Source organism: Myotis yumanensis, unplaced genomic scaffold (genome assembly GCF_028538775.1).
Source record: "Myotis yumanensis isolate MYYU_CA2020_CCGP unplaced genomic scaffold, mMyoYum1.0.hap1 SCAF_2, whole genome shotgun sequence".
Taxonomy (NCBI): Eukaryota; Metazoa; Chordata; class Mammalia; order Chiroptera; family Vespertilionidae; genus Myotis; species Myotis yumanensis.
The window spans coordinates 207,600,393-207,625,202 of NW_027223753.1; the positions used below are offsets into that span (position 1 = coordinate 207,600,393).

A 24,810-nucleotide genomic window follows, 5' to 3' on the forward strand; every position below is an offset into this window, starting at 1 on the left:
TTTGGTTGATTTGCATATTAGGTTTTTATTATATAGGATGTTTGAAATTGTCTCCTTTGCATGCATTCCTGGGCATCTTAGCACTGAGCAAATGGCCTTAGATCACCAAGCCTGGGACCCGTAATGGCAGGTTGCTATCCAGAGGGAAGGAGCTACAACAGGAGTCCTGTCCCCCTTGCCAGCCTTTCTGTAGTCCTGGGGCGACTGCAGTGATTGGCTTCTCCTTTCAGATCCGCAAGGATGCTCTCCGGGCACTCAACATCGCCTATACCGTGAGCACCCAACGATCCACCATCTTTCCCCTGGACAGCGTGGTGCGCATGCTGCTCTTCAGAGATTGCGAAGAGGCCACAGACTTCCTCAACTACCATGGTCTCACTGTTTCCGATGGGTAGGAGCTGAGGGTGAAACTGTAGGGCATCTCTTTCCTTTTTTGTCTTAATTCTGATAAAGGGCTGGGAAGTGCCACTGATGTGCGTGGTCCTGGAGAAGGCATGTTTCATGTGCTGCCTCCCTGGTACACACAGCGAGGCTCAGAGTGGCTGAGGAATGTCACCAGACCACATGCTGCTTGTCGGCTGACTGGGTTTAGACCCAGTTCTTTGTGACTCCGAAATGAGTGCTTTACAAGTTACTGAGGAACTTAAAGGTAAAGGTTGGGCCTCCTTATTCTGTCCCTTGAGGATGGCCTCTGCTAGCCACCCATGATAGGCCACTGCACAACTCTGATGGCCCAGACAGGTGCCAGTGGGCCAGGGCAGGGCTTCTCTGCTTGGAGTTTGAGTGTTTTGAGAACCTGATGAGGCTCAAGGACCTTCTCCCAGAAAATGGCATCATGATGTAAAACATGATAGACATGCCCTGAGCTGGGTTTCTCAACCCCTCCCTCTCACTATGGCCTTTGTGCTGCCTGTCGTCCTTCCTCATGGAGATGTGGCAGCTTTGGAGGGAGCCAGGAGTGTGTGTGGTGTTAACAGCTAGGCCAGGTGGTGCCCCTGTAGGCTGGCAGCAGTGAGCGCTGCTCCTCTCCTGATTCCCATGTGGCTGTGTGGTTACTCCGTGCCATCAGGGAGGGGGCTTCCAGCGTTGTTGCTGGGCACTGGGAAGTGAAGGCTGGCCTCTCACCTGAGATACCTCTTTGTGGTCTGGATAGCTGTGTCGAGCTGAACCGGTCCTCGTTCTTGGAACCAGAGGGGTTATTGAAGGCCAGGAAGTCGGTGTTTATCACCAGGAAGCTGATGGTGTCGGTTGGGGAAATTGTGAATGGGGGGCCGTTGCCCCCTGTCCCTCGTCATACCCCCATGTGCAGCTTCAACTCCCAGAACAAGTTCGTCGGGGAGAGCCTGGCCGCGGAGCTGTCTGTGGCCACTCAGAGACCCGGCTTGGATGCAGCAGGTGAGTGGAGTGCAGCTGCACGAGGGAACTAGCTGCTTGTCCCTCTAGGAAGCCTCTGGGGAGCCAGAAGCATCTGTCTTGTTTTGAGGCCCAGATGTGGATGTTGTTCAGTGCTCAGGTGTTTCATCCTGCGGTTGGGCTGATAGACTTGGTGGCATCATGTGCTTGCTTCTCATCGTGAAGCTCAGGGCGGGTGGCCAGTCCTTACGTCACTGGGGGTGGCCTGGAGGTTGTTTGTAGTGCCCACATGTGCCTGTTCTCTTCCAGGTGTGGGGAGAGGAGAGGAATGTGGTGCTGAGGCGGACGCGTCCCCGCCTACCCTCCTCCCGCAGCCTCTTCCCATCTTGGCCCCTGCACTGCCCTATCTGCCGCACCACCCAGCAGCCACCCCGAGTGCGGCACCTGGCCTCTTCCAACCCCCCATGCTACCCCCTGTGCAGCCGGAGCTTCTTCCTGCAAAGCCTGAGCCTGTGTACTCTGACGCGGTAAGGAGTCTTCCAGCTCAGGCTCTAAGCAGCCTGTTAAGCACAACACCCAGCAGCATCTGATGTCTAGTCTGACCATTGTCTGTAGACGGAACCCACTGAGGTGGTTGCACATGTGACCTTAGAATGTTCTGAACCAGCCATGGCAGGTCTCACTGTGGGATCTAGTCCACAAGGCTTGAGTCTGTGTCTTAGGAGCGAGAGGCTCTGAGAGCAGGGATGACATGTGGGTCTGTAGTTTGTTGTCCGTGTTTTTCTTTGAAAGGTCAGGTGAAACTTTGGCGAATGTGCTGAACGGTGTTTACGGACGTAATGCTGTTGATAAAATAAGCGCTGCCTGGTGTCGAGTGCTTCCTGTGCCCAGAGCTCTGCAGGCATGTGGTGTCCGTGGTTGCCCTGTCCCAGCGCCATCCTGCGCCCCCACTTGTCTGCTCTGAATGGTGCTCAGTATGCTCCTTCGAAAACCAGGGCCCTGGGGACCACGGGGAGCGCCGCATGCCCACCGACAGGCATGTGACTAGGGTCGAGCAGAGCCGGTCCACCACAGGTTGTGGGACTTGGTCTCGCCACCTGTTGCTTAGACAGGCACTTGACACCACAAGGAGGAATGTGAGGAATGGCCACAGACCCTGAGCCTGTTTGATGTGTGAGAGTGGCACTGGGGGCCTAATGAACGGCCATCCTCGCTCAAGGCTCCTCTGTTCATTAGCAGGAACTCTTCCCAGAAACAGCATCATACCCCCTGTGAGGGTCGTTAAAACACCTTCAAACAATGTTCATTGACAAGGCCTTGGTGGGGTTCCTGCCCTGGCCGAGTTCCATGAGAACTCAGTGGTTCTGTGAAGGTCTTTAGTGCCTTTTGTTGTGGAGTGAGATTGTTCGATTATAAGCTGGGTCTGGATTGAGGCACTGTCCCCACTGGCACGCCTGACCCGCTGTCTGACCTCTTGTTAGGACCTGGCGCAGGTGGTGGACGAGCTCATCCAGGAGGTTCTTCAGAGGGACTGTGAGGAGGTTGGTGCCGCTGGGGCGGCCTTCGCAGCCACAGCTCTGGGGTAAGTGGGGCGCCCCTCCTGCTCTGAAGCAGTCTGCACTCACTGGGACCACACTCTGTCCCTCCAGACACTCCTCTCGTAAAGCTGTTCTCAGTCTTCAGCAAGAGATTGCAGCTTCCCATTTGTTTTTTGTTGTTGTTTGTTTGATATGTTATTGATTTTTTACAGAGAGGAAGGGAGGTTTAGGGAGTCAGAAACATCAATGAGAGAGAAACATTGATCAGCTGCCTCCTGCACACCCCCGACTGGGGATGTGCCCGCAACCAAGGTACATGCCCTTGACCGGAATCGAACCTGGGACCCTTCAGTCTGCAGGCCGACGCTCTATCCAGTGAGCCAAACCGGTTAGGGTTGCAGCTTCCCATTTGTATAGGCTCGAGTGTTGGTCCTGTTCTCTAGGTGGGTGTAATTCACATTTCTGACCTTCTGTTTGTCATTGGCATGTCGTTTCCATTCGTGTCTGCTTTTTGAGCAGCAAGAGGTTTATTAAAGTTGTAAATTAAACCCTATTTTTCTTTAAACTTTAAATACAACTTAAAATTCTAATGAAGTAAAAATTAGTTCATTCTCTATTAAATATGAAAAATACTAGAAGGAGACTTGACTTGGGGTGATGAACACACAATACAGTATACGATGACTTATTACAGAATTGTATCCCTAAAATCAACATAATCTTATTAATCAGTATCTCTCCAGTAAATTCAATAAATAAATAAATATTCAAAGTTAACCACTTCCCCCCCTCCCCCAGTGAAAAATACTCACTTTAGCCCTGGCCAGTGTGCTCAGTGGTTAGAGCATTGGCCCACGCACTGAAGGGTCTTGAGTTCAATTACCAGTCAGGGGCACGTATCTAGGTTGCAGATTTGATCCCTGACCCTGGTCAGGGTGCATGGGGGAGGCAACCAATCGATGTGTCTCACATCAGTTTCTCTCTTCTCTCGCCCTCTCTCCTCCTCTCCTCCCTACTCTCTCTCAAAATTAATGGAAAAAATATCCTCGAGTGAGGAATAACAACAACAACACAAACAATAAGAAACTAAAAAATTCTTGGGTTACGTTTCAGTTTATTAAAAATTTGAATATTTTGTACCATTTGCATTTTACACCATGGTAAAATTGCCTTAGACATTTAAAACTACAAACTTTATGTATCTGCTTCTGTCTAATACTTCAACATCTAGTCTTAATAAATTTAATCACAATCTATCTGCTCCTGGCCAGTGGCTCATTGGTTAGAGCATAGTCCCGTACACCGGAAGGTTGTGGGTTTGACGATTCCCGGTTTGGACACATACCTAGGCTGTGGGTTTGATGTCAGTTTTGATAGATTTTGTTTTTCTAACCATGGGTTTATTTTTATGCTGAAAGCTAAATCCGTCTTTTTTCCCCCTGCCAATGTTAAAAGTTTAGTTATGTGGTCAGCTTGGCATTTATTTATTTAGAATTCTATCCACTTTGCTCTGTCTAGTGTTTCCAGTGCTGCTGTGGAGGAGTTGTTAACAGCTGCTACCACAGGCATTTTGAGGCACATTGCAGCTGAAGAAATGACTAAGGAAAGGGAGCGAAAAGAGGAGGAGAGGCGGCAGGCTGAAGAGGAGAGGTGAGTGTCTCGTCCTTGCAGTGCACCTGGGGTCAGAGTGTGTGGACATAGGAGAGAACCTAACCGGGCCTGGCATGCTCCTGCCATTGTCCATTGCATCAGGCCTGAGGCTCACCCAGGGCCCCCATACACTTCGGCCCACGGAGTGGATGGGTCCTGAGGCTACACCCACCCTGTGAGCAGCAGCAGCCCTTTGCCAGCGGGGGAGGGTGGTGGCCAGTGGGGCTGGAGTGGGGGCAGCTGAGCTGTGTGGTTTGTCTGGTGGGATCAGAGGGTTAGGCCTACGGACTCAGGCAGCACAACTCACACCTCCACCTGTGAGGTCTTGAAGTGTGATGCTGCTTATTTTTATTCTTAAACATTACCCTTGCTCTTTTTTCTTGTTTTAAACCCTTAGATTGAAACAAGAAAGAGAACTGGTGTTAACTCAGATGAGTCAGGGCTTGGCTGCAGAGCTGACAGAGCTGGTGGTGATGGAATGTGTGAGGGAAACCTGCTCCCAGGAGTTGAAGTAAGTGAAGTGCTGGGTCCTGCAGTGTGAGAGGCATGGTCTGGCAGGAGGGAGGAGGATCCTTAGGCGCTGTGGGCAGGCTGGTCAGCTCCGGCTAGCTGGGTTGCACTTTCGCAGGGAGCGTACATATGTTTTGATAGCCAAACACTAGAACCCTGTCCCTGTATGTGTGTGGCCTCCAGAGAGGGCCTCCCTTCACTGTTATCCTCATTGCAGACCCTGCCGTGGGCATGGGGATGGCTCAGCAAAAGAGTTTGCTGGTAGTCTCCATTCCAGGTTACTTATTGTTAGTTTTCCTCTAGTAAAAGATCCTCCTCTTATTCCACATGCTAAAATATTTCTTGGAGCTATCTCACTTAAGAACATTCTTGGTTTCCATGTCAGGCTTCAGGGAAGACAGAGGTTCAGTTGTGCAGGGAAATCTGTCCTGGTGCTTAAGCTCTCTGAGATAGCCCCGAAGGCGACGGACTCTTTAGTCCTGATCACAGCTCCCAGTGCAGATGGGGAGCAGACCTAGAGACAAGTGTCTTAATTAATGTTTCCCTCTCTATTAATTGGGAATCTATTTCCATATTTACTATAAGAGGCCTTACGTTGATGGCTATCTGTCCGTTCTTAATCCCAGGAAGGGGTGTTAGGAGATAAGGAACCCAGGACTCATCGATGTGCAGGGAACGTGCTGTGCTCCTTGGCTCCAGTAGGCTTGGCCTGCAGTTCACCCAAGAGGGTGGCTATTGGAAATGGGTGTTGCTTGTTTAAGCTACTTTGATTTTTGTGATTAAATATATTTGATAAAGTCCTCTTTACCCTTTGGTTGATAGAATTTTGTAAAAATCTCTCTTACCGATACTGGTTTACATGAGGGCCACCGTTGTTTGACCACAGGCTGCCAGTTATGTACTTGATACACCTCTAATTGCAAACAGCAAATATTGCTGATGAGGGGATGTCTTAATGATCATTTAAAAACTAACATTTCTAGCCATTGTTTTAAGATAAAGCTTTATTTCTGGACTATTTCCAAAGGCCCCGCTGGACCTGTAATCTAGTACTCTGTAATTTAGTTCTTTTTCTCTTATGTTTGTTGTATGATATTCCTTTCCAGGTGGCCATACCTTAAGTAAAATGAAAATCTTAAAGTTCCTCTTGCAGCAAGGGCATAATTACATTTCAATATAAAAGATGTGGACTCTTGTACTTTTAAGGCAAGCCCTCCGTGTGTGTGGGCCTGGTGCAGTGGCTCTCATGCTGATGGCCTGTTTCCTAGGAGTGCAGTGGAGACAGACCAGAAGGTCCGCATGGCCCGCTGCTGTGAGGAAGTCTGTGCCCACCTGGTGGGCTTGTTTCTTGGCGAGGAGATTTTCCAGACTGCAAAGGAGACCCTCCAGGAACTTCAGTGCTACTGCAAGTATCTTCAGAGGTGAGTTATGTGTTCTTACAGATAAATCCATGCACACAGGAGTCTTTTTACAAAGATTATACTTTCAGAAACGGACAATTATACACACGCACGCATGTGCACTCACACACACACACACACACACACATACACACACACACGTTACATGTTCTTTCCTAAAAGGTATAAAGGGATAAGTAAGGAATTCGTTTGGGGAGGATTGTTCTGTATTTTGAAAAATATGTAAAGGTTGCTTTTTCCCCTTTACCCTTTGCACTATACACAGGGAGATGGCCATGAACAAACCAAGCAAATTATAGCTGTGTGCAAAACATAATTTATAATGAAAAAGACAATTCTACAGAAATGTGTACAACATACGAGCGGTGTATATTCAGATAGGTTGTTTCGGGCTTATATATAGTAGTGTAAGCCTAAAGAAAAGAAGGAACATAACGAACACACACTCAGCATAGTGGCTACTTTGGGAACAAGAGGGCATGTGACTAAGCAGGGTCCATGGGCATCACGGGCACTGCTTCTCAACTGGATGGAAGGATGTGGGTGTTTGACCATCATTCATCTCTAAACTGGGCATATATGTGTTACATAATTTGTGTGGTGACTCAGTTCATGTAAAATTTAAAGTAAGTACTAGTGTTCCTTGGCAGTTGCAGCCACATGAAAGGAGCAGTGAGCAGTGAGTCTCCATTCCACGAGAGACCATCTTCCTCCAGCTGCTTGTGTACCCACAGACACCTCTGTCCTTTTTGTAGTTCTTAGCACATCTGGGAGCGTGTTGCCAGCTCTGTGTCCAGTCCTTCTTCCCTCCATATGCTAGGAGGTGGAGGCCTGACCACAGCAGCATGTCAGCTTTCCCAGTTGTTGCCAGTGGCACTGTAAATGGGCCCCCTGGCCCTGTGGATGGACTTCCATGTGGATTTCTCTCTTTAGCCTCGACAAAGCACTGTAGTAACCGTCTTGCACACACAGTGCACACGTCTGGAGGTGAAGTTCCATCAGTGGTGGTTGCTGGGTCAGAGGGTCTATGTACCTTGTATCCATACTGCCAAACTGGCCCTCCAGAGAGCAGTCCGCATTAGCTGTTAAGTTCAGTAACTCTTTTTGCTTGCCGCCATTCATTTGCTTCAGGCCTCTCCTGTGCCTGAGTTGTTGTTTTTAAACTTTTTTCCCCTTGAGTTTTCAAACTAATTTCTTAATTTGAGGACTCTTGCTGAAAAAGACTGAACATATTGCCAAAAACCATGTTCCCGTGTTAATGATGCCAGAGCTTATGTTTGCACTTGTCCCTGTGGTGAGCCTTTAACACACCCGTGATGACATGTTGGTGTGTCCTCAGGTGGAGGGAAGCGGTCGCAGCCCGGAAGAAGCTGAGGCGCCAGATGCGGGCCTTCCCTGCAGCGCCCTGCTGTGTGGATGTGAATGACCGGCTGATGGCACTGGTGCCCAGTGCAGAGTGTCCCATTGCTGAGGAGAACTTGGCCAAGGGCCTCCTGGACCTTGGCCACGCCGGGAAAGTGGGCATCTCCTGCACCAGGTCAGCGAGCAGCTTGCCACAGCGCCTCCTAAGTGCCCCTGTCCCACCTCTGTGTTGCGGGGGAAGATAGATGGGTCAGAGAGTGGACGTAGGACTACACTTTGGCAGGTGTCTTTCCCTCCATTTCTGGACATGTGGTTGCTCTGCTTTGATTTATATGCCTTTTTCCCTTAAAACATTTGGGGTCCTGGTAATTGAATTTTAGTTGGAACCATCTGTTTTTCTCATTTGTGGAATCAGAGGTCCATGTGCACTCACTGCCACTCCCACTTCCTGTTTTCTATGCTTCCGGATTCTTCTGCTTTGTCATTTCTGCTGCTGCCTCACTCACACCAGCTCCCTCTGTCTTCTGCAACAGTGTTTTAGTGACTCCACTTCCCACCCTCCAGTCTCTCCTCATGGGGCTCCCTCCTGTGCCCCTTTGGCATGGCCCTCCCTGCCATTCCTCCCAGTCACTCTGAGCATGTGCAGCTCCTGAGGGCCCTGCCCAGGTCTTCGCTTGGGCTATCCACTGCTAGCCATGCAGGGCTCGGCCTCTCTTTAGGCCCAGTGGGGAGCCCGGGAGAAGGCAGCATGGAGGGGCTGTAGCAGCACGCTGTGTGGGTCTCATGGTGCGCCTCATCTTTCCCTGGGCTGTCACGGGACATTCTCTCTGAAAACCGTCTCCAGGGTTTCATTTGACTCCAACAAACTGTGGCTGCTGAGATTTCTGAGATCCTGTTTCTGCCTCTGTAAGTGGGGTGGGCAATAGCGCTGACCTGTCTCAGATGCACTCTGTGGTCAGAGCACTCCTCTTTGACCCATGGCAGCCTGGGCACTGGCTTGGCCTCCTGAAGTCATGGCTGCTTTGTCTCTCACCCCCAAACACACTCTCAGCACAGCCCCCTGCCCTCTGTTCTTCCCTGCTGCTCCCTCCTTGGTAATCTTTTTCTGTCCTTCACACTGACAACTCCCCTCGTGCATCTCCGGCCAAGACTCCTGTATCCTGTGTTCTAGACTTCTGTATCCCATTCCCAACCTGATGTCAGAACCTACTTTTCACCCATCCTGTCCCTCTCGGGGACTTCCATGGAATGCCAGCCTGTCTTCCCCAGGCTTAGATCAGGCACCTGGGCTCGGGCCCATCATTCTAGAGCACTGCCCTCACTACCTCTGCTGCCAGCCTGCCTGTCTGCCAGCTTCTGCCCTTGACCTCTACACCCTGGTGTTCCCACCGTCACAGTTGAGTCTGGTCACCTTGTGCCTCTAGTTGACATCTTTGTGCTGCTCCCTGAGTCCTTGCATGGCAGCCCTTGCCTCCCCTTCCAAACCCCAACTGCTGTCTCTGTATCCTCTGCACACACTCCTGCCTTGGCATGCCCATCCCTCCTCCCTCTCCCCTGAAATTGTCATGCTGTTTCCCCTTATTTCCTTTAGAAGTGACAGCTCATCACATATCACTTCTTTGACCGTCTTGTGTGAACAGACCACAGCATACCCATGTGCCTACCGTGCCATCTGCTTGCAGAGGCATGTCTTTCCCCATGACAGCGGGTGTCCTAAAGGGCAGGAATTTGCTCTGTTTACCGCGTCTCCCATGATTGACACATGGTAGATAATTGATATCTGTGGAATGAACAGGTCTTTTAACTGATCCATTTCTCAGAAAAAATTTTCTTGGTCTCCTAAGTATTTCCACCAGTTACTTTTTGCTGAAACCATCAGTGTAAGTACTTACCAGGTTCCTCCCATGGGCACTGAGCTGGCCTCACGCAGGCACATTGCTGTTCTCCCTTTCTTTGTAGGCTAAGGTGGCTCAGGAACAAGACAACGCACCAGTTGAAGGTCCAGCACTTCCACCAGCAGCTACTGAGGTCGGTCCTGCTCCTGCCGTGCGAGCTGCTCCTGCCCGGGGCTTGAGCACCAGCTCACCCACCTTGCTCTGTCTGTTCCTTCCAGTGATGCAGCGTGGGCGCCCCTGGACCTGCCATCCCTCGTGACTGAGCACCTCCCTGGTAGCAAGGAGCATGTGTTTTGGAAGCTGGTGCTGGTGTTGCCCAACTATGGAGAAGAGCAGTCCCCATGGAGTCCTGGCAGGTCAGGGAGGGGTTCCCTCGGGGGGCGGGGGGCGGTTGATGCTGAGAAAGCAGCCTGGGGAGGTGGAGCACTTCTCCCGAGAGTGTCAGGCAGCGGAGCAACTCGAGGGTGGCTGGGGTGGCTGGGGTCAGCGTGGCCTGTTCCTCTCATGCATGATGGGAACACTGATGTGTTGGTTTACGGTTTGGTGCTTAGACTTGCAGTTGGTTTTGTTTGTGATTTGAAATTGACACTTTACATTATTTAAACTTTTATTCTGTAAACTTGGTAATAGTCTGTCCAAACGCATTTCAGAGTTGTTATTTAAAGCTACACTAAGGTGTATTGACTAGAGCCTGCTTCATTTTAGAATCTTGTGGAAGATAGTTTACAATTTGTCTGCTATACTAATAATTCCATTTTTTTCTTAGAAAAAAACTTTGGCATTTTAAAAAAGAAATCCAAAAGGTTGACATGGCATTATTTCCTATAATCAAATTGCTTCCATACTTTTAAAGCAAGTATAAAACATGGTATTTTAAAAGCGTTTAAATGATTCATTTCTTAAAATAGCTGTCTTCTGATTTGCTAATTCATTAGGAGATATATGTCCCAAGAATTCTTAAGGTCTCAGGTCTGAGAAATTAGATTCTATAAAACATGTATATTTTAAATTCTAAAGATCTTTTCTATTGCTCAGAATCTTTTCTTAGTGCTCTGGAATCTTAAGTCACATTAGAATGAACCGGTTCCTGAGAGCTCTCTTCTCTTACCCAAAAGAAAGATCCTAGTAGAGTTTTGTGCAGATCTACTTCACAGTAGAATTTTTGTCCGTGGACCTACATCTGTGTGATATTTCTCTTTCCAAAATATTTATAGTTCAGATTTAGAATTGGATTCTTCTTCAAGTGTTGTTTCCTTTTATTCACAGAATTCTGGCAGATTGGTTGAAAGTCAAGTTCATGGGAGATGATGGCTCGGATGACACATGCAGTGATGCTGGTGGAATTCAGACACTCACGCTGTTTAACGCACTCGGCAGCAAAGGGAATCAGGCAGTTTCTGTCAGCGTGTGTATAAAGGTGAGTGACAACCACTTCGTGTATTTACTTCTGTGATTGTCTTATTTTCTCTCATGCCCGGACATTACTGGAATCATAAATGCCTGAAATGGTTTTGAAAGAATGTGGGGGGCTCATAAACATCTCATGGACCCCTATTGGTGTGGGATACCAGGCTAGCGTCTGGAGCACAATGAGCCTTAACTGTCTCTGGTCATAGACCACTTTGAGAACTTGGTGAAACTCAGAACCATCCTGACAAATGCATAGATGCACCTATGCTCTTCTGCACATCATTCAGAAGCCCTGAACTCTATATTTATTTGCCTCTGGTAATTAACCCAAGAGATAAGAAACAGAGCATTCCACAAAAAACAGTGATGGTTATATTTCACTACTGACATCACTGTTAAAATAGCTTCCTGATACACCAGGTCTTAGCAAAAAACTAATGTGTTTTAAAAAATCTTTATTGTTGCCCTGACTGGTTTGGCTCAGTGGATAGAGCGTCTGCCTTCGAACTGAAGGGTCCCAGTTCGATTCCAGTCAAGGGCATGTACCTTGGTTTCGGGCACATCCCCAGTCGGGGGTGTGCAGGAGGCAGCTGATCGATGTTTCTCTCTCATCAGTGTTTCCAACTCTCTACCCCTGTCCTTTCCTTTCTGTAAAAAATCAATAAAATATATTTAAAAAATAAAAAAAATAATCTTTGTTGAAAGTATTACATATGTCCCCCCCCACCCCCCCATGGTTTTTAATCCTATTTCGTTTTCACTAAACTTGAACCCAGCTACTGTCTAGGTTCAACATTGGACATTTCAGGTTAGTTGTTTTTGTTTTACATTCAAGTTGTCCTCAGTTTTCCATTACAAGTTCTAATTTTTGCTCTTTATAGGTGTTTGCACAATATTCACATTAATTGGTTTCTTGAGAGATTCTTATTTAATGAGAACTTGTTTCTGCATTAGGTTCAAATCTGCATAAATGAATTTTAGATTTCAGAAATAAAACCAGATGCATGTCTTATTTACTTGGGAAAACAGCAGTGCAGGGCAGGAAGTGTGGGCTTCAGGGCTGAGCACTTGGGTGTTGATAGCTCTAACCATTGAGCCCCCAGCCAGAACACCATCCTGTTTTCTGTCTTGCTTTTTTATATTGTGTTCTGGGAAATTTCCTTGACTTTATATTCCAGATGATTTTTATTCCATATTTCAGTGTCAGGTGGGGAGTGGCCAAGTATCCTCCACTTGCCTAGAGGTGCCCTGCGACTGGACCCTCTCGGGGGCAGACCCCTGCTGAGGGTACAGGTTGCGCTTAAAGGCCACCTGGTGGGTGTTATCAGGAGTTCCCTTAATGACCTGTTGGACAGATCCTGTGGGTGTTCGGGGCTTTTCAAGCTCAGGTGGCCTGGGTCTTTCCACACCATGTCTGTAGCCCCACAGGTGTGGCTTCCTCTGCTTTCCCAACCAAGTGATTGTTCCCATCTCCACACTGTTTTCTAGAAATGGGTTGAAATCCCTTGTTTGCTGCTGGCTTGCCTTCCTCCTTTTCTGTCATTATGGTCTTACCTGTTTTTAGAACTGTTTAAGGGTAACTGTTAATATGAAAGTAACATGCTCAAAAACAATTATAGCTGGAGGCTGAATTACCCATTGTTCCAGCTGTTTCTGGCAATAATTTATGGCCTCATGGAGGGCGGCTGGCCCAAAGGACAATGCAGTTTGGCCGTGCTTGCTCGGGGGCTGATGTTCACTACTGATTTACCCCCTGATGGTGCTGTTCCAGGTAGCCTACGGTGCTCTCAGTGACGGTGCCCTGGATGCCGTGGAGACACAGAAGGAGCTCCTGGGAGCCAGTGGCCTCATGCTGCTGCTTGCCCCCAAAACGAAGAGCGAGGACATTGCAGAGGAGGACGTGTACTGGCTGTCGGCACTGCTGCAGCTCAAGCAACTCCTGCAGGCCAAGCCCTTCCAGCCTGCATTGCCGCTGGTGGTGCTCGCACCCAGCCTGGGAGGGGTCGCTGTGGAGAAGGAAGTGGATGATGGTTAGTGAGGCTGTCTCCTTGATGAGCCAGCATGTTCCATAGATGGGTTGAGCCCAGGGTGTGAGGAGGTGCTGGCAGTTCAATGGCGGGAGTCGGGATAGCAGCCACTGTGGTGACTGGGAACAGGTCTGGGCAGGGTCAGTGCAGTGAGGTATCTGCTCATACACGGACTTAGCAGAAGACAGGTGACCTGTTTCTTTTCAAGGTCTGATGCTACAGGATTTGGTTTCAGCTAAGCTGATTTCGGATTATATCATTATTGAAATTCCTGAGTCCATTAATGATTTACAAGGCACAAATAAGGTAAGTTTTCATTATTTTTAAAGGTCCAACCAGATAGTTCAGTTTTTCTCTTCTTGTTCTATCTTGAATTTGGTGTATATTGGTGCTTGCATTTTTAAATTTTATTTTTAAAAGGTAACCTAAAAATATAAGCAGAAATAGAAATACAAGATAAAATTTGCCCATAGTCCTGCTATCTGCAAAAAATGAAATTTAAAAACAAAATATTCTTACTGATTTTAGAGAGAGAGAAAGGGAGTGGAAAAGAGAGAAACATCGATTGGCTGCCTCCTGCACATCCTCTACTGTGGATCGATCCTGAAACCTAGGCAATGTGCTCTAATTGGGAATTGATCCAGTGACCTCTTGATTCATGGGTTAATGCTCAACCACTGACCCACACTGGCCAGGCTGTTCATGTCATTTTTTTAGGGGTTTTATAGGTATGGATTTAAAATATGACCATTCATGTCTCACGTTTGAAGGTCAGATACATAAATTATTTTTGTAGGGTGGTTCTTGGAATATATGAAGAAATAATGTTATCAGAAGTTTCCTTAAAAAAAGAAAAGAAGAAGCCTATTCTGACATTTATATTAGGGAAAGAAATGCTGGGAATTAAATAAAAGTAACTATAGGAAGAAAGATAGCGACAGGCTGTGAAAGCATCCAGGCATATAATGAAGCTGTAAGTCCTTCTAAGAACTGGAAGACATGGTTTCCCTATCTGCATGGTGAAGAGGATGTGCAGGGCTGGTTTTCTTCAAGCCCGAGCCCTTCCAGTGGGTGATCCTGCAGCCTCACCTCGGGGTGGGGTGGGACTCGGAACCCCTGTCCTAGGCTCCTCGCTGTATGTCTCCAGGGCCCTAGGAGGCCAAACTCCACTGCAGCAAAAGCTTCTGCTCCGCAGCGTGGTTGAGAAGCTGGTGCTCCGGGGGCACCTGCTGGGGCAGCTGTGGGTGGGGCCCCTTCAGAAAGCTGCTTCTGAAAAACAGCATGACCTGCTCTTCCAATTGTCTTTGCTTCTCAGGTTTCCCTGGCCGTGCAGTGGCTGGTCTCCCACTGCCCCCGTGCCCTTGACCTTTGCTGCCAGACCCTCATTCAGTATGTGGAAGATGGGGTTGGCCGTGAGTTTAGCGGCCGGTTTTTCCATGACAGAAGAGAGAGGCGGCTGGGCGGCCTGGCCTCGCAGGAACCTGGTGCCATCATCGAGCTGTTCAACAGTGTTCTGCACTTCCTCGCCTCCGTGGTGTCCTCCGAGCAGCTCTGCGACCTGTCCTGGCCTGTCACCGAGTTTGCTGAGGCAGGGGGCAGCCGGCTGCTTCCTCACCTTCACTGGAATTCCCCGGAGCACCTGGCCTGGCTGAAACAGGCCGTGCTGGGCTTTCAGCTCCCGCAGATGGACCTTCCACCCCCGGGGGGTATGTGCTCCTGCTGAGGGGTGATGCCTGGAGATGAGTATAGGGGGCGACCGAGAGCACCCATTTTCTTTCTTATTGTAGTGGCAGTCTGGCAGGTGTTGGGCACTGGTGTGAGGCTCTCATAGCCTCCATTCTGTGTCCTCTGTCCCCATTCTGCACCTACCTTTGGGTGTAGGAGTCAGAGTGAGCAGGGTTTTTGTGAAGTGACAGTTGGCCCTTCACTGCCAACAGAGCAGTCTGTGGGTATCTGCTGACCCTGGGAGGAAGGTGGTGTGCGGTGTGGGAGGAGCACTGACCCCAAGGCCTGGAGTTTCTGAGTGGACGGCAGGTCCTGTCCTGCCTGCACCATGGGGTATGAGGGTGAAGTGTGTGGGGACCGTGTAGTCCTATCCCCACACTGCTGGGGCCACAGCACTCAGTGCTGACTTGCAGCCAGTGTTCCTTTGTCAGAAGCCTCTGTTCTGTGGCGCTGGCTGTGCAGTTGAAGCCTTTGGGCTGTTCTGATGCAATCTCCAGGTCCCCTGGGCTGGGCATGGAGACTGCCCTTCCCTTGGTGAAGCTGTTAGGAGGGAAGGAGGCGGTTCACTGCTTATGTGGTACAGCCTGGGGCCCTGGCAGGGCCACTTGGGCTGCATGGAATATAGGGCTCAGGTGCCCTTTACATTTGAGGGTGTGGTCTTCAGTAGGTCTAACAGATGCTCATTTCTGAAGGAACCCAAAAGGAAGCAAAGCACACAGCGCAAACCCTCTGTGCTGTGAGCTAGGTCAGTGTTCCCCAGAGAAGTCAGGACCTCATGTACCAGCCTCACCTGGGTCCTTGTTAAAGTACAGATTCCTGGGCCTGTACTGTACAATTAGAATCCCTTGGGGGGACCCTCAGTTGTGAGTTTTGTCTAGGGCAGTGATGGCGAACCTTCTGAGCTCGGCATGTCAGCATTTTGAAAAACCCTAACTTAACTCTGGTGCTGTGTCACATATAGAAATTTTTTGATATTTGCAACCATAGTAAAACAAAGACATATTTTTGATATTTATTTTATATATTTAAATGCCATTAAACAAAGAAAAATCAACCAAAAAAATTAGTTCGCTTGTCACCTCTGACACGTGTGTCATAGGTTTGCCATCACTGGTCTAGGGAGTCTGGGTCCCTTGTCAGGACATGGGGAGGGAGATGCTTTTTCCTGAACAGCTATGATTTATTATATTCAGATTCAAGAACAGAATTCTCAGCTACATGGTTGCCTTCTCCTGAGTTAATATAGAGTGAAGAACATTTCATGTAGATTTCCACTAGTGACTCACAAGGTGCTTTCTCTCCAGCTCCCTGGCTTCCTGTGTGCTCCATGGTTATCCAGTATGCTTCCCAGATCCCCAGCTCTTGCCAGACGCAGCCTGTCCTCCAGTCCCAGGTGGAGAGCCTGCTCCGAAGAACTTACATCAGGTGGAAGAGCCAGAACCCCTCCCCTGGCTGGGAGGCGGGGCCCTCAGTTGCTGAGATCCCGTGGGACGACGTCATTGCCTTGTGTATCAACCACAAGCTGAGGGACTGGACGCCCCCTAGGCTTCCTGTCACATCAGGTAGTTAGCGTATGGCACTATGGGGCTGGCTCCTCATGAGACTTGACGGAGCCAATTTCAGCAAGGAAAGAAGCTTACTTGATATTTTTGTCTTTTCCTGTGGGTTACCACCACTCTTCCTTTCCTTGGGACTCCCTCCTTTAAGCCAGTGACTTCCAGGTGACTTGTAAACATCGGGAAGAGCTAAGATGGTTCCAGGAGAGCCAGGACTCAACTCCCTGATATGGGACCCCTAGGCTGGCTCTAAGTTTAAGACAGTTTGTAGCTCTGAGTGGTTGTATTTGCCATTCCACACTCTGGGCGTGAGCCGGACTGGACATTGAATGACCCACGGACACTTGGAGCATATTTGGCTCAAATGGGAGTCACGTAATTATGTGACTTTACTCAGAGGGGCTTCTCCTGAAATCAGTGAATATAAGCAAATGTCAAGTGGTCACCTGTTGCTTTTTTTATATTCTTTTAAAATTGTTTTTCATATTTTCTCAGAGGCACTGAGTGAAGATGGTCAAATATGTGTATATTTTTTTAAAAACCATTTGAAGACATATGATGTTCCTATGTCGTGGGAACAAGCCAGAATGCAGACGCAGAAGGACCTCCAGCTGCATCAGGGGTGGTGAGATCTGTGTTCATTGTGTGTTTCTGTCATCCCTCCACCCAACAGAACAAACCATGTAGTTCTCTTCCAAGGTACACAGATAGACATTCATACCCTGTTCACAGAATCCAGCTCATTGTGGGAAAATAAAATGTCAGCACATGCAGTCTTGCAGTACATAAAAATTCACAGGTAGGCTTATCCAGCATAAGCAGTATCAACAAAGAGCAATCTACTTGTGTAATATGGTGCCATAACAGAAAAATAAGTGCTCATTTAGTAGGAAATGCTTTTATATGCTTTCCTGCCTAAAAAAATGTATACCCATTCCTAATAAAAATTTCATATCAAACTTGGGTTAAAAAAAATTTTCTGCCCCAAAACCATTCTTCTTGGTAAAACATTAGAAACACTGAGGTCAAACCAGCCTGAGCTGCCCTGATGTCACTGCTGTTTACTTTTGTCCTGGAAATCCTGCCCAGTGCAGGGATACAGGTGGCATAAATATCAAAAGGAAGGAGAAACTGTCATTTCCAGATAGTAAAGTTGTTAGTTCAAGATAACCAAGTTACTCCCTTAGAGTCATGCATGGTTCAGGAAGGTGATTAGATAGATTGATCTACCAGGTACAAAAGTCCCATGCACAGCAGCCACACGCCTGTAACATGAAAGCAGACTGACCTGGAGAGGCCTTAAACGTCAGGGAAACTCTGAGGCCCCTGAAGGTGCAAAGAAAACCCGAATAAATAAGGGGTGAGCTGCCTTGCTGTTGGGAGGACACAGTACTGTAAAATTCTCAGTTCTCAAACTGTAGTCAGGGCATTTCTCTTTTTTGTTAATCCTCACCAGAGAATGTTTTTCCCATTGATTTTTAGACAGAGTGTAAGGGAGAGGGGAGACAGAGAGAGAACATTGATGTGAGAGAGAGACAACAATTGGTTGCCTCCTGCAAGTGCCCCAGTAGGGGCCGGGGATCAAGGCTGCAACCGGGCTGACACTCTAACCACTGAGCAACCGGCTAGGGCAGGGCATTTCTAATTGAAAAAAACCCAAAAGATTTTTCCCTTGATCTTGACAGGTTAAGTCTAAAATCCATCACAATGAAAAAAATGTGTAATAATTGCTGAGAACATTTTGAATAAGGATAACAAGGAAGGCCTGCTCTTTCTGATGTTAAAACATAATAGTAAAGTTACAGTAGGCGAATGGATCGGAATAGGAAGTCCAGACACAGAACCATATGTGAAAAAAGTACCATGCCAAATTAGGGGGTGGGGAGGCAGACATTGGCATCTGTTTAGAAAAAAAGTTAGCTTCGCTATCTCCCACTGATTGTAAACCTTAGCTCCAGATGGACTTAATAGCTGAGTATAAAAATAAGAACCTTGCTAATAATAGGGGTAGTAGAGACCTGTTGATAATCCAGGGATGGGAAGCAACACTCAGAGTAGGGATGCACCAAGGCCAGCTGCCTGGGATACCGCAAGTCCCGTAGGCAGAGGGTGCCCTCCCTCCTAGCCCTGCACTTGACCCGAGGGAAGCCCTGACCGTGAGGGAAGCTGGAAGCAGAAAGGGGTGGGTCTCAGGCTCTCTCTGCACCCACATCTACCTATTTCCTGAGAAACCCTTTCTCCCTCTTTCCTGATCATGTGTTTCAAACATGAACTTACAGCTTGGAAACAAAGACTTTTCATCCTTCTGCAAACAAGTTTCCCACTCCGTTCCTTCACGTGCACCGAAAAGGGAAGAGGAGTGCAGAGTGTGGCCGAGAGGGGCCAGTTCCCAGCACGGAGGACCTGATGCGTGGAGCCTCTGCCCAGGAGCTCCTGGCCCAGTGTCTGTCCAGCAGTCTTCTTCTGGAAAAAGAGGAGAGCAAGAGGTGAAGCCCCTCCCTCTACTCATTGTGTCCTTCAGCCACTCCATGCTTGAAAGTCAGGCTTCTGGCATTTTTCCCTATCATGGCCCATTTCCCTCTCTAGTCACCACCCTCGTGTTTCTGCTCCCTTATAGTGAACTCAAGAACAGTGATTCTCACTTCCTCAGTTCTCCTTTCCAGTCTTTCCTGTAGCGACTTTCTGCCCCTCATGTTTACTCTGGTTAGGATCACTGCCCCCCGCACAGCTGAACTGACCATGAACCCATGTCCCAGCACCATTCTACACCTTTGCTACCTCCCTCCTGGCTCCCAAAATGCCCTTAGTCCCTCTCCTGCCCGCTTGGTCACGTTCCCTAGGTCACTCCTGTCGGTTCTTCCTCTCCTCTCACTACCCCCTCACTCATTCTCTGCACTTTGCATCTGTGTTATCTCTACATACACCCCAGTGATTTCACCCAGTTTCATGGATTTTTAAATAACAGTATTCTTACAACTCCAAATATATATCTCAAACCCTGAGTGTTTCTCTGAACTACAGATTTGAATATCCTACCATTTCCTTGATAGCCATTTCAAAGCTAACATCCCAAATCCAATCCCCAATTTCCCTTACTACAATGGTCTTCTCAGTTGAAGGCAGCTCCAACCTTCCAGCTGCCCAGGCCGAATGCCTTGAAATCATCCCTCCACATCTAGTCCATCCACAAATCCTATTGGCTCTATTCAAAACATTCAGAACCAGACCATGTTTGCAGTGGACCACACTCTAGTCTTGGCACACCCAGTGTGAGCCTTTCAAGTGTGAGGCAGAGGTCATATTATTCCTTTGCACACAACGTTCTAGTGGCTTCCTCTCTGAGCCTGAACCACAGGCGAAATCCTTATGAGGTGGGCAAGGCTTTTTGTGCTCTGCCTACCATTTCCTTTCTGACCTCTGCTCCTTCCTCCAGCACGCCAGGGACTGCATAGCCAGGCCTTTTCGTTCCCTGTTCCGTTTGCTCAGGACTCCACAGCCAACCCCTGATATCCCTATGGCTCACCTTACACTCACTTCCAGCCTCTGCTCAAATGTCTACTCAGTGAGGCGCTCCTTGCCTGTCCCCCAGCCCTCCCTGTCTCCATGTCTTCACTTTGTCTCTCTCACGTTCAGACCACATTTCCCCAGGTATGTGTCCCTTCTGTTTCCCCTCACTAGAGTATAAGCTGCGTAGACCTGGGCTTTATCTGCTTTGTTTCAGTGCTGTATCCCTGGTAACTAGAATGGTGCCTAGTGTTTGGTAGGGGCTTGATAAATATATGCTGTAAGAGTAACTGAATGTATCATGATTTCTAAAAGTAGATTTTCCCAAGTCTGTATCATTTAAACAATTGGATCAGATTGTTTTTCTTGAAAAGACAATTGTATGGAGTGGACAGCTCTAGAATGTTCAGTGGCAATAGGATAGTATTATGAGTTAATTTAAAATTGTAAGTAGCAATCTATACCTTTAGTTATTCCATCAAGAGATAAGAATTAATTATAGACACAAAAATCCAAAATAAACCAGAGAAAATACAGTAAAAGAGAATTAAGAATAATGTTGAATAACATTTAAAAACAATTGTGTTTGGTTAAATGCCACCTTTCTCATTAAGAATAAGTTGGATGTATAAATTAAAGAGAAGATTTTTTTTTAATCCTCACTTGAGGATATTTTTCCATTGATCTTTAGAGAGAGTGGAAGGGAGGCAAGAAGGGGAGAGAGAGAGAGAGAGAGAGAGAGACATCAATGTGAGAGACACACAGTGATTGGCTGTCTCCATACGAGCTTCGACCTGGACTGGGATGGAGCCTGCAATCAAGATCTGTGCCTCTGACCGGGAATCTAACCCACGACCCTTCCATCCTTGGACTGACGCTCTACCAACTGAGCCAAACCGACCAGGGCGATATTAAATTTTGTTGTTGTTGTTAATTCTTACCTGAGGATATTTTTTCCATTGATTTTTAGGCAGAGTGGAAGGGAGAAGGAGAAATAGAGAAACATCAATGTGAGAGTCTCATTGATTGGTTGCCTCCCGCATGTGCCCCAACTGGGGCCGGGGATCAAGGCTGCAACTGAGCTAAGTGCCCTTGACTGGACTTGAACTGCAACCCTCAGTCCTCGGGCCGATGCTCTAACCACTGAGAAAACTGGCTAAGGCTAATAATTTTTAAAATAATTTTCTCAATTGATGTCATAATTTAGTTCTATACTTAGTAAAAAGCAGTGCTTTAAACAATTTAAAGTATCCACATAGAGAAGAAGTGAATGATAGTTAATTTTTTGCTTCCTAATGTTCAAATGTTTCAGATTTGAAGATCAACTTCAGCAGTTGTTGTCTGAAGACTCAGGAACATTTACAGATTCAACTTCCCTTCCCCTCTACCTTCCTCAGACTCTGGTGTCTCTGCCTCAGACTATCCAACCTGTGATTAAAACATCCACAACTACTAGCCCACAGGTGAGAAGAGAGTATATTTGGCATTTATATTAGAATTAGACATAAACTAATGCTTGATTCATCGTGTGATGTTATAATCACCAATAAGTTATTAGCTTAAATTAGATGTTTTCTTAAACTTAATGTGTCAGTTATAGAGGCCCAACTAATTTTGAGTTTCTCCTTGTGAAATGAACGAAGAATGGAATTGAAACATGCTGAAGAGTTGAACAAAACCCACCACTGTGTGCTGACATTCAGTAAGGGCTTGAGGAGAATAGCAGGTGATGATAGTGTCTTCTGTTTATGGAGCACATACTGTCCTAGCTGTGGCATCACCCACACCTTCCTTTCTGGGATTACCTTTCCCTGAGCAGGTTAAGTTCACAAAAGTCAAGGACCTCATCCAAGTTTGTTCAGCTGGTCAGCGGCAGAGCTGCTTTTCAAAGCCAGACTTGACTTGCTCCAAAGATTAGATCTTTCTACCTCACTATCTTTGCTTCAGTGGTAGAAGAAGCAAAACCAGAGTTTTAATCATAGTTATTTAGTTAATGCTGGACAGGTAAAAGGTATGTTCTTGGGCTGGCTTTAGGAAGTCCTTCAATGGGGAGGGAAAGTAAATTAAGACATACTGTTTCTATTTATCAGTTTGGCAGACAACTTAAAAATATTTGTAACCTTTGACCTAATAATTCTGCCCTAAAGAAATTACTGTCTATGAACAAATTAATGTATTTTTATTCACTGTAGCATTAATTATACTGCATAAAAGTGGAAACAAACTGAATATCCAAAGATGGGAGTTTCAAGTGACTTGTAGCTCCTGAAATGATACTTTATAAAAATGATTGATGCTGAAAGTTCATGGTAAATCATCGGAGAAACATTTCATGTGCAGATGATACCAGATGTATGTATATGTGCTGGAAGAGGCTGGAAGGATCTATGATAGGTGTCAAGAGGGGAGTTTGTTGAGTGCAGCATGCCCCAGACAGGATTTCTAACACGAGCCCAATCTAGTGCCTTTAAAGAGAATGTATCTTGGTTTATGGATATCCCAAAGCTATGTTTAGTTTCTTTCTATTCATATAGAATGAAAGGACAGGGGAACAACTGCAATTGTCAGAGGCAACTGGCACATCTTTGACTGAACGGCTGAAGCACCTGGAAAGGCTGATCCGAAGTTCAAGGGAAGAAGAAATTGCCTCAGAGCTCCATATCTCCACACTGCTGGACATGGTGGACATTTGAGCTGCAGACTTGAGAGCGGGAGGGTCTTTCCAGAGATTTCCTTGAAATAATCTTATTCTTGACTAGAGGCCCGATGCACAAAATTCGTGCACTGGGGCGTGGGGAGGTTCCTCAGCCCGGCCTGCTCCCTCTCGCAGTCCGGGACCCCTCACTCCTTACCACCCACTTGCTCTATTGATGCACTGTTGGAAATGTGACAGTTAATTATGCAAACAAAACATTGAATGTCTAAGGGGACTCCCCTGTTTTCAAAATGGTAGGCTGTTTCCTCCTATATAACGTCTTTGATTTTACCTGTTTTCATGATCTCAGACTATCATCCACCAACATGTTCTAAGGGAGTTTGTGGCTTACATTTCTCTGAGTAGCAAGTCACCATTCATTGTCTCAGCAAAGTTGCAGTCCCAGATATGCCAGACATCAGTAATGAGACCCATCCAACTCACATCTGAAAGAGCCAACAGTATATGAACATAGCTCTCTGAGGATGTGACTGGGGCATGTTTCTGGACTAGAAGTGGGAAGACAAGAAGATTGGCTGTAGATAAGAGCAGAATTCCTGGGGAGGAGTACAGGGGTGTAGGTGGGGAGAGTACCTGAGGTTGTGATGAAAACCCCGAGGTGCCATTTTGTTATTGTTGCCAAGTGAGGGGATAGGCCAGACCACAGAAACCCTGGCTGCCTTCCTCTGAATGCTAAGGGAATCCGCTATTGGAGGATATTAGGCAGAGAAGTGACTTGTCACATTTTCTTTTAAAAATGGCATATGGGACCCTGGCTGGTGTGGCTCAATTGTTTGGAGTGTTGTCCCGTGCACTGAAAGGTGGTGGGTTCCATTCCCGGTCAGGGTGCGTATCCAGATTGCCGGTTTGATCCCCGGTCAGGGGCGAGGCAGTTGATCAATGTTTCACTCTCACATTGGAGGTTTCTCTCCCTTTCTCTCTAAAATCAATAAAATTGATTTAACCCTAATCCTCAGGTTAGGATTAAAAATTAAAAGTAAGTAAATAAATAAGGCATATGTGGAAGGTCAGTAACACAAGGTAAGATTCTTAAAATGTGGGTGCTGCAGTCATCCAGGTGCAAGAGGAAGGGTATAATCCTGAGTTTGCTAGCAGTTGATGTGCGGAGAAGGAATAAATTTGAGCCATATACAGGAAGAGGTATTAGTAGACTTGGTGATGCTGGGTATGGCCACCAATCTTAAATTGGCACTCAGCATCTCCCTACTATAATGCTACATCCACTAGACACCGAGAAGACTTTCATATCTTCTCATTCTTCTCAAACCTCCAACATTCCTAAATATAGGCTGCTTCTCTTCACAGCAGAAGCAAAGAACTGAACTTCCTCATCTCAGTACCACCAAATCCATCAGCCAGTCCCCACTTCACCATATCAAACACTATTCAACTGTTCTGGGGATTTCTTTAGTGATCAACTTCATGTTTATCAATAAAAACGTAATAATGCTATTTCTTAATCTTTTTTTAAAAAATTGATATTAGAGAGGGGACGGGCGAGAGGGAGAAACATTGATTTCTTATTCCACTTATTTATGCATTCATTGGTTGATTCTTATATGTGCCCTGACCAGGGATTGAACCTACAATCTTGGCATATGAGTATGGCACTCCAACCAACTGAGCTACCTGGCCAGGGCCTATTTCTCTCTCTCTCTTTTTTAAAATATATTTTTGTCAATTTGAGAGATGGAGAGGGAGAGAAACATCAATGATGAGAGAGAATCATTGATCACCTGCCTCCTGCATACCCCACACTGGGATGGAGCTGCCAACCTGGGCATGTTCTAATGGGAATTGAACTGTGACCTTCTGGTTCATAGGTCAACGAGCTCAACCACTGAGCCACATTGGCCGGGTGCAAGGGCCCATCTCTCTTTTTTTAAAAATTTAAATTCTTTATTGTTTAAAGTATTACATAAGTCTCCTTTTTTCCCTATTGACCTCTCCCCGGCCGCTCCCACCCCCAGCACATGCCCTCAACCCCTGTACTATGTCCATTGGTTAGGCTCATACGCATGCATTTAAGTCCTTTAGTTGATCTCTTATCCCTTCTTCCTCCCCCACCCCCCCCCGCCCGACCTATCTCTTAATCTTGCTTTTAGACATTAACTGTTGATTTCCTACAATGGAAAAGGATATA

At 47.1% G+C, this 24,810-nt stretch overlaps 1 protein-coding gene across 2 annotated transcripts in view; it reads left to right on the forward strand.

Annotated features, from left to right (window-relative positions):
- Positions 1 to 24,119, forward strand: part of MCM3AP (minichromosome maintenance complex component 3 associated protein) — a 42,234-nt gene extending 18,115 nt beyond the window's left edge. The window contains exons 11-29 of one of the 2 annotated variants that reach the window (XM_070407028.1): positions 231 to 391; positions 1,154 to 1,395; positions 1,663 to 1,880; positions 2,835 to 2,935; positions 4,410 to 4,541; positions 4,939 to 5,052; positions 6,320 to 6,472; positions 7,812 to 8,009; positions 9,794 to 9,862; positions 9,948 to 10,085; positions 10,996 to 11,146; positions 12,911 to 13,169; positions 13,375 to 13,472; positions 14,482 to 14,872; positions 16,196 to 16,453; positions 16,943 to 17,072; positions 18,727 to 18,933; positions 21,264 to 21,414; positions 22,486 to 24,119. In XM_070407028.1, the coding sequence (XP_070263129.1) occupies positions 231 to 391; positions 1,154 to 1,395; positions 1,663 to 1,880; positions 2,835 to 2,935; positions 4,410 to 4,541; positions 4,939 to 5,052; positions 6,320 to 6,472; positions 7,812 to 8,009; positions 9,794 to 9,862; positions 9,948 to 10,085; positions 10,996 to 11,146; positions 12,911 to 13,169; positions 13,375 to 13,472; positions 14,482 to 14,872; positions 16,196 to 16,453; positions 16,943 to 17,072; positions 18,727 to 18,933; positions 21,264 to 21,414; positions 22,486 to 22,644 (3,330 nt within the window). In that variant the 3' untranslated portion in view covers positions 22,645 to 24,119. Of the gene's footprint in view, positions 1 to 230; positions 392 to 1,153; positions 1,396 to 1,662; positions 1,881 to 2,834; positions 2,936 to 4,409; positions 4,542 to 4,938; positions 5,053 to 6,319; positions 6,473 to 7,811; positions 8,010 to 9,793; positions 9,863 to 9,947; positions 10,086 to 10,995; positions 11,147 to 12,910; positions 13,170 to 13,374; positions 13,473 to 14,481; positions 14,873 to 16,195; positions 16,454 to 16,942; positions 17,073 to 18,726; positions 18,934 to 21,263; positions 21,415 to 22,485 lie in introns of those variants that run through there. The other variant, XM_070407029.1, reaches the window with a different exon arrangement.
- The last annotated feature ends 691 nt before the right edge of the window (positions 24,120 to 24,810 follow it).